The sequence below is a fragment of the Geosmithia morbida genome, assembly GCF_012550715.1.
Source record: "Geosmithia morbida isolate 1262 chromosome Unknown scaffold_14, whole genome shotgun sequence".
NCBI classification, from domain to species: Eukaryota; Fungi; Ascomycota; class Sordariomycetes; order Hypocreales; family Bionectriaceae; genus Geosmithia; species Geosmithia morbida.
Window position 1 is genome coordinate 229,598 of NW_023336201.1, and position 9,141 is coordinate 238,738.

The 9,141-nt window shown below is 61.3% G+C and overlaps 2 protein-coding genes across 2 annotated transcripts; one reads left to right on the forward strand and one right to left on the reverse strand.

The window, feature by feature from the left end:
• Positions 1 to 635: 635 nt before the first annotated feature.
• On the forward strand, positions 636 to 5,597 carry GMORB2_2674 (phospholipid-translocating ATPase; the record flags this gene model as incomplete). Its single annotated transcript, XM_035464653.1, has 2 exons — positions 636 to 4,873; positions 5,126 to 5,597. 2 exons carry the CDS (start codon positions 636 to 638, stop codon positions 5,595 to 5,597), a joined length of 4,710 nt encoding a protein of 1,569 aa, XP_035319323.1.
• A 738-nt stretch (positions 5,598 to 6,335) lies between these two features.
• On the reverse strand, positions 6,336 to 8,567 carry GMORB2_2675 (solute carrier family 6 (neurotransmitter transporter, GABA) member 1; the record flags this gene model as incomplete). Its single annotated transcript, XM_035464654.1, has 2 exons — positions 6,336 to 6,785; positions 6,900 to 8,567. The coding sequence occupies 2 exons, from the start codon at positions 8,565 to 8,567 to the stop codon at positions 6,336 to 6,338; spliced, it is 2,118 nt and encodes a 705-aa protein (XP_035319324.1).
• Between the last annotated feature and the right edge of the window lie 574 nt (positions 8,568 to 9,141).

The following is a 9,141-nucleotide window of genomic DNA, read 5'->3' on the forward strand; positions in this document are numbered from 1 at the left end:
GGGAGAAGAGAAGAAAGAGGGAGGAGAGAGAGAGAGAGAGAGAGAGATATTAGCGGGTCTGGTAAGGTCCTTGGGTCTGGTCCCCCCCCCCCCCCCCCCCCCCCCCGTGCCATCTGGATTCTCCATTGCCGACTCCTCCTTCATTCCCTCTCACTCTCCAGTCTCTCGCCGCCATCTTGCGTGCGTGTTTTGGTTCAATCCTCCGGTAGTGGCTCTCTTCTTCCCTTCTAATAATACTCTTCTCCTTCCTGTCTCGGAACTCATCTAAACCCTCCCCCCCCTCCTCTCTCTCTCTCCTCTCATCCGCTTTGATCTACGCCCATTGCCCGCCCTGCCGGAGTCGTCGACAGTCCGACCTCCACATTCTTCCTTCTTCTTTTCCACCTTCACTCTCCTACTTTTTTCCCTCTCTCCTTCTTCTTTTTTCCCCCCTTTTATTATTTTATTATTTTATTCTATTTTGAAATTCTTCTTTAAACGTAATCATCTTCTACCCTCTTCTCCATCCCTCCTCTTCAACCAGAGTCGGACGCCAAACGGTGGTCTTCGTCGTCGCCGTCGCCCTTAGTCACGAGTCGACAACTCGTCCATGACGGTGCTCATCCGACATATGCTGACATCAAGACGCTCGTGACATGGCTGCCCCGGCCGACGACCGTCATGACCTCCCTCAGCCCGTCATGACGGCTCCCGACGACGAGTCCCGTCGCCGATACCCTCAGCATGGCCAGACACCCTCCGAGGCGACCTCGGCCAACACCTATCAGCAGCAGCAGCCGCCGCCGCCGCTGCGGGCCGACGACGGTCCCTCCCAGTCCACCGAGCGCCTATCCGCTCACCCCGACTCCGCCCCCGCTGCGTCCCCCGTCCGCGCCGACAGGACGGGCGCCGCCGCCTCGTCGGTTCGCGAGCGATTCGCCGCCTCCATGGAGAGGCGGAAGCGGCGCAAGATGGCCAGGAAGATGCGCAGGCCTACCGCCGCCACCACCTTCGTCGACAGGCTGCGGCGCAGCCTGGCCGCCCTGTACCAGCTCGTCGTCATCCAGACCATCCTGCGCCGCAGACCCCTGCCGGCCTCCGAGCACGGTCGCGTCGTGCCTCTCAACCCCGATCCCTCCGAAGTCGGCCCCAGGGGGCTGCTCGACGAGCGTCGCGGCCACAACAAGCCGTTCATCAGCAACTTCATCCGTTCCAGCCGCTACACCCTGTGGACCTTCGTCCCCTCCCAGCTCGTCTTCCAGTTCAGCAAGCTCGGCAACTTCTACTTCCTCGTCGTCGGCATCATCCAGCTGGTCCCCGGCCTGAGCACCGTCGGCCGGTGGACCACCATCGCCCCCCTAGGCGTCTTCGTCGCCCTCAGCATGGCCAAGGAAGGGTACGACGACTGGAGGAGGTACCAGCTCGACAAGTCCGAGAACCGCAGCCCGGCCTGGGTCCTGTCCGGCGGTGTGCGGCAGAACCCGCAGAACCGACCGACAAAGTTCCACGGCAAGGCCTGGCAGGACGACGCCGCCGCCGCCGATGCCGCCAAGGCGAGCCAGGCCGAGGAGGGAGCCGCCGCCGCCGCCGCTCCCGCCCACCATCAGCATCACCACCGCAACTGGCTCAGGATCCAGTGGCAGCACGTCCAGGTCGGCGACGTCGTCCGCCTGCACCGGGACGACCCCATCCCCGCCGACATCGCCCTCCTGCACGCCACCGGACCCAACGGCATCGCCTACATCGACACCATGGCCCTGGACGGCGAGACCAACCTGAAGAGCAAGCAGGCCTGCCCCCTCTTCCTCGACCGGTGCGCCACCATGGACGGGCTCAGGTCGACCAAGGCCACCGTCGTGTCCGAGGACCCCAACATCGACCTGTACAGCTACGAGGGGAAGGCCACCGTCGACGGCGAGACGCTGCCGCTGACCATGAACAACGTCGTCTACCGGGGATCGACCCTGCGCAACACCACCATGGCCATCGGCCTCGTCATCAACTCGGGCGAGGAGTGCAAGATCCGCATGAACGCCAACAAGGACGCCAAGGCCAAGAAGCCGCGCATGCAGTCGTCGGTCAACCGGATGATACTCGTCCAGATCGTCTTCATGCTCGCCCTCTCCGCCGGCCTCACCGGCGGCTACTACCTGTGGAAGGATCCGACCGAGGACCGCTCGTTCTACCTCGACGACGCCAGCGTCTCGTTCGGCCGCATCTTCTTCGGCTACATCGTCATGTTCAACGTCCTCATCCCCATCTCGCTCTACATCAGCCTCGAGATCGTCAAGGTCGGCCAGTACCTCCTCCTGCAGGACGCCGACATGTACGATCCCATCTCCGACACCCCCGCCGTCGTCAACACCACCACCATACTCGAGAACCTGGGCCAGGTCGAGTACGTCTTCTCCGACAAGACCGGCACCCTGACCGAGAACGTCATGCGCTTCCGCAAGATGAGCGTCGTCGGCCTGCCCTTCCTGCACGACATGAACGAGAGGAGGGACCGGGAGGCCAGGCAGAGGCAGATCGAGTCGACCCAGCGCCCCCGCGACCGCTACGACCTGACCACCTGGAAGGGGCGCAGCATGGCCGCCATCTCCTGGACCGTCCACAAGATCGACCGCATCATCCAGGAGAAGGGCTACGACGAGCGCGTCAAGGAGGAGGCCCAGCGAGCCGCCGCCGCCGCCGCCGCCACCGCCACCGAGGAAGAGGAGGACGCCATCGCGCGGGCCGACAGCCGTCCGTCCGACGGTACACCCGGTGCACCCGCTCCCGAACCCCAGCTCAGGACCGAGGACCTGCTCGACATCCTGCAGCGCAAGCCCAACTCGCCCTTCGCCCGCAAGGCCAAGCACTTCCTCCTCTGCATCGCCCTCTGCCACACCTGCCTCCCCGAGCTGAAGGAGGACGGCCGGCTCGAGTACCAGGCCGCCAACCCGGACGAGCTCGCCCTGGTCGAGGCCGCCCGCGACCTGGGCCTCATCGTCGTCGACCGGCCCGTCAACGCCATCAAGCTGCAGACCACCGACCCGGACACGGGCGCCACCAAGGTGGAGACGTACGAGGTGCTCGACGTCATCGAGTTCAGCAGCAAGCGCAAGCGCATGTCCATCATCGTCCGCATGCCCGACGGCCGCATCTGCGTCATCTGCAAGGGCGCCGACAACGTCATCCGCGAGCGGCTCAAGCTGCGGAGCATTGCCGAGCAGAAGGCCGAAGACGTCAGCCGCGCCGCCGACCTGCGCAGGAGCGTCGAGCAGGAGAGGGCGCTCCAGCGACGCAGCTTCCAGGGCGCCGCCGCCGGCGACGGCGGGCTCGGATCCGCCTCCAGGAGGAGCAGCCTGGCCCTCAGCCGCCGCAACTCGTACAACCCCTACGACGGCAGGAGGCTCGCCGGCGGCCCGCGGCTCTCGTCCGACATGATGAGGCTCTCCAGGCCGGACGACCTCGCGGCCTGGGTGAGGATGCGCGAAGACGACGGCGCCGCCGAGCGGAGCGGCAGCCCGCGCGCATCCCTAGACGTCCGCGGCCGCAGCCCCCGCGCGTCGGTGGACGTGCGCGGAGGCGCGGGCTCGCGGGGAGTTTCCAGGTCCCCGGCCCTCTCCCGCCAGAACAGCATCGACCAGACGGTCGACGAGAGCGCCATCCTGTCGGACGGGGCCGTATTCGAGCGGTGCTTCCAGCAGGTGGACGACTTCGCCAGCGAGGGGCTGCGCACGCTGCTCTACGGGTTCCGGTACGTCGACGAGCCGTCGTACGCGGAGTGGAAGGAGGTCTACCACGAGGCCGAGACGAGCCTGGTGGACCGGCGGGCGCGCATGGAGGAGGCCAGCGACCTGATCGAGCAGAACCTCGACCTCGTCGGCGCCACGGCCATCGAGGACAAGCTCCAGGACGGCGTCCCGGACACGATCGACAAGCTGCGCCGGGCGAACATCAAGGTCTGGATGCTGACGGGCGACAAGCGCGAGACGGCCATCAACATCGCGCACTCGGCCCGGCTCTGCAAGCCGTACTCGTCCATCTTCATCCTGGACGCCGCGGCGCCGACCGACCTCGAGTCCTCGCTCAGGGACGTGGTCGAGCAGCTCCGACGGGGCGAGGGCAGCATCCCGCACAGCGTCCTGGTGGTGGACGGGCAGACGCTGGCGGCCATCGACGAGAGCGAGAGCATGTCGCCCCTGTTCTACGAGCTGGTGGTGCTCGTGTCGTCGGTCATCTGCTGCCGGGCGTCGCCGTCGCAGAAGGCGGACCTGGTCCAGTCGATCCGGACGCACGTGCCGGACACGATGACGCTGGCGGTCGGCGACGGCGCCAACGACATCGGCATGATACTCGCCTCGCAGGTGGGCATCGGCATCTCCGGGCGCGAGGGGCTGCAGGCGGCGCGCATCTCGGACTTCTCCGTCGCGCAGTTCCGCTTCCTGCAGAAGCTGATACTGGTGCACGGACGGTGGAACTACCTCCGGACGGGACGGTACATCCTCGCCACCTTCTGGAAGGAGACCTTCTTCTACCTGGTGCAGGCGCACTTCCAGCGGTACAACGGCTACACCGGCACGTCGCTCTACGAGTCGTGGAGCCTGACCGTCTTCAACGTCCTGTTCACGTCGCTGGCCGTCATCGTCCCGGGCATCTTCGAGCAGGACCTCTCGGCCGACACGCTCCTGAGCGTGCCGGAGCTGTACACCTTTGGCCAGAAGAACCTGGGCTTCAACCCGGGCATGTACCTAGGCTGGGTAGTCATGGGATGCCTGGGTAGCGTCATCAGCTGGTATCCTACCTGGACGTTTTACAAGAAGATGCGGTCTACGGACGATACCAGCCTCTATGCTATGGGGGCTGTCTGCTTTACCGTCGGTGTCATGTTTATTAACATTAAGCTGATGTATGTTTGATCTCTCTCTCCTCTCTTCTCTGTCTTCCTACTCCTCCCCCCCCCCTCTTCTTTATCCTCTGGTTTCTCTTCAACCCTCTATTTAACTCTTGTTGTCCTTCCTTCCTCTGTTCCGCCCTTTTTTCTTTTCATTTTTCATTCCCCCCTCTTATTCCCTACTCTTCTTCTTCTTTCGTACTCATCATTCATTACTTGCTTGATCCTTTCTTAACTGACCTGACCCCTCCTCTCTCAAAAAAAAAGGCTCCTTGAAATGCATACAAAAACCGCCGTCGTGGCAGGAGCTTTCATCATAACAGTAGGTGGATGGTTCATGTGGCTGAGCTGCCTGTCCGAGACTTTCGAACCCCTGATGGACACGTACCTCGTATCAGATACCTTCGTCCACAACTTTGGCGACACCCTGATCTGGTGGACCCTCGTCCTGCTCGGCCTGACGTGTCTGCTCGTCCTCGAGCTGGTCGTCCAGGCCATAAGACGGATATACTTCCCCACCGATGTCGACATCATGCAGCGGATCGAGAAGACGCAGAGGAAGAAGGGGGTCAGCGTATGTGGTGCTGCCGTCGCCGATGAAGAGCCGGAGGATGGTGCGGCAGCGTTCAAGCCTGAAGATGAGGATCTCGAACTGCAGAAGATTGCTAATCCGGGGGGGGATCCTGCGCCGCTGCAACATCAGACTACCTTGCAGATTCCCGAGCATCGACACGGTTGATTTCTCTTACTCTCTGATATTCTCCCCCCCCCCTTCTCTCTCTCTCTCTCTCTCTCTCTTTCTCCTTTTCTTTTCTCCAACTTTCTCTCTCTTCCTCTTTCTAACTCTCTCTTACACACTTTTCCTTACTTTTTTTCGTGTCCCCAAGTTTTGTTGATTTATATTCTGATATTCATATTGGAATGATACCCTGCTGTCTCTTGCCTAACCTTCTTCTCTTGTCTTGTCTTTTCTCGCTTCTTTTCTTCTCGTCCCTGTACATGTTTATGCTTTCTCTCTCTCTCTCTCTCTCCCATCTTCTATATCCATGTCAATCTGGCAATTGTCTGACAATCTGACATTCTTCTCTTTGCATATGATGCTTACTTTCCAATGAGGGACGGTTTTGAATATATTTGGATATAGTTTTAAATAATGTATATTTTGGTACTTTTGAATATATATATTGTATAGAATACACGTGGGGTGCATGTATCGACAAGGGAGGTGTAGACGTCGTGACTAGGAACACAACGTCATGTTAAAGCCAACGAACAACACATCAGCATCAACATGTCTGTCTATACATCGACCGTCACTGCATATGCAGATTCATCGTGAAGGGATATTGTTCGGTCAAGTCCTGATGTCGTGAATGGGACAGAGGATTGCAAGAGAAGTATGATAGAGGAGAAAAGAAACAAGGAAAAATCGACCAAAGGAGAGGACCCAGGCACATGACACGCAGCACTTATCCTCTCACTTGGCAGCATCCTTCTCATTCGACACACTGGCACTCAGATGGTCGGTCCCACGCTTCGGATCGACGACATCCACATGGTCAGACTCGAGACGGGCGGCCCCGTGCTCCAAGGCGACGTTCCGCTCCATCTCCTCCTGGTCGGCCTCGACCTGGGCCCCAAAGTGGAACTTGCCCTCTCCCCTGCGCGCGGGCGGGATGAAGACGTCGTACCACTTGGGGAGGATGAAGCCGCACAGGATGAGGACGATGCCGATGTGGGCGACGCCGAAGCCCAAGACGTGGAGGGGGTCGTTGCGCAGCTGGTAGAACGCAGGGTAGGAGAAGCTGAAGACGATGGCCAGCGCCGGCGCGGCAATGTACCGCACCAGAGGGGACCAGAAGACGGGGATCTTCCAGTTCTTGCCCTGGCCTACGATGAGGTTGAGGTCGTCCCGGAGTTGGTTTCCCTACGATATTAAACAGGTCAGGAATGGGTTTGAGAGGGAGAGAGAGGGAGAGAGGGAGATTGAAAAAAAATAGGAAAGAAAAAAAGAAAAAAGAAAAGGGAAAAGAAAGCTTACAGAGTAAAATGCCATGTACCAGAAGCGAGAGGTAAAGACATTCTTGGACCAGAAACTAGGAGCACGTGTCTCGGGAGTCTTGGATATCAAGACGGCAACGGCGGTGGAGACGATGAAAATGCCGAATCCGACGCCGGCGCCGGCGTCGGGACCGACGGACTGACCGACGGCTACGCCGATGACCTGGCCGCCAAAGAAGCCAAAGTTGTAGACGGAGAAGGCGGGGAGGCCGACCTGGTCGACGATGTCGTGCCAGCGGTAGACGGTGGTGGAGCAGACGCACTCGGCCCAGACGACGAAGACGAGGGCGACGTCGTTGATCCAGCGGTCGATGCCGGTCAGGAGGTAGTAGCCGAACTGGGCGCAGTAGGGGAGGGACAGGAGGAAGGACAGGACGACGGCCGAGGTGACGACGGCGGTGCGGTTCCACCTGGGCTTGGCGTCGGTGACGAGGGTGACGACGGCGTCGAGCATGGCAAAGGCCGAGCTGTAGCCGAGGACCATGAGGGTGAAGAAGAGCATGACAGCCCAGAAGTTGGCGGCCGGCATCTTGGCCACGGCCTCGGGCAGGGTGAGGAAGCCGACGGTGAAGCTGCCCAGGCGCTCGGCCGGGTCCGGGTGCATGCCGAGGAAGCCGACGACGCCGAAGACGGCGAAGGCGGCGGCGTTCTCGAAGATGACGTTGCTGCTGACGACCAGGATGGAGTCGACCACGGCGTTGGAGTGCTTGCGGTTGTACGAGGCGTACGAGGTGAAGTAGCCGAAGCCGACGCCGGTGGAGAAGAAGACCTGGCCCATGGCCGTCTGCCAGAGCTGGCCGTCGGTGAGGGCGCCGCTCCTCCAGGTGGCGAAGTAGAGCTTGACGCCGTCGGCGGCGTTGGGGAGCGAGCACGACCGGCCGATGAGGATGATGACGATGCAGATGGGCAGGCCCATGGTGAAGTAGACGACGCGACCAGTCAGGCCGCAGCCGCGGAAGATGGAGATCCAGACGAGGAACCAGGTGAAGGCCGTCCAGCCGACGGTCTCGCCCAGGAGGTCGGTGCCGACGTAGCGGACCCAGCTGACGATGCCGCTGCCGTCGCGGCTGAGCTCGCCGGGCACGGGGAGCGGCGTCATGGCCACGACGTCCTCGTAGAAGGCCGTCGCCCGGCCGGCCCAGGGCAGCGGGCTGGTGAAGGAGTTGCGGAAGTAGATCATGATCCAGGCGAGGTTGGCGACGAAGTACGGCCCGACGACGAAGCCGATGTACAGCATGGCCAGGCCGGTGCCCTTTGTCCGGTGGTTCAGGCTGTTGAAGGCCACCACGGACCCGCCCCGGTAGGCGTTGCCGATGGCGATCTCGAGGATGAGGACGGGTATGGCGATGAGGAAGACGCACAGGAGGTACGGTATGTACCACTGCAGCCCGTAGTTGTTGTACACGACCGACGGGTAGCGCAGCAGGTTGCCCATGCCGGCGCACCCACCCATGCAGGCCAGCACAAACGACGCCCGCGACGGCCACTGGTCGCGTCCGTCGTCGGCCTTGCTCGGCGGCGGCGCCAGGTAGTTGACCACGGCCCTGGCCACGCCCGTCGGCCCCAGCTCGGCCATGCGCCTCGGCGCCCCGGCGATGCTCCTCGGCACACCGGCCAGGCCTCTGCCAAAGCTACGGACAGCTTCCATCGTCCACAGACGGCTTCGGTCTCACGCTTCTCGTCTATGCGTACCGGGTCGTTGAAGAGCAAGATGACACCCGATGTAGCTCGGCACCGGGAGAGAGGGGTGGGAAGAGAGGGAGAGAAGGAGAGGGAGAAGGAGAGGAAAGAGGAGAGGGAGGAGAAGAAGGAAGAGTCATATATAGGAAAGAGGACATGCGATGGACGACCAGGCAATGCCAAGGTTATGATGGTGCCTGCATCATCACCTAACCAGGCAGTATCGACTCCCGGTGGAACCAAGACTACGACGTTGGACGTGGTGACGGTACTTACTGCCACCACTCTTCCCTACGAGTACAGCAGATCTGTACGTATGATGATGTTGTGAAAAAGAGTAGGACGATGGCACAATCCATGCCAAGGATGACGCCGTCCTAGAAGCCAATACACCGTTATCCGTACCTCTCTCTCTCTCACACACACACACTCTCTCTCTCTCACTTCTAGACGCCGGAGTGAACTGTAGAGCGCGGCATGGTCAAAACTCTGCGCGGGTTCGCCTAGGCCCCTAGCGACACGATGGGAACGAGATGCGCGCT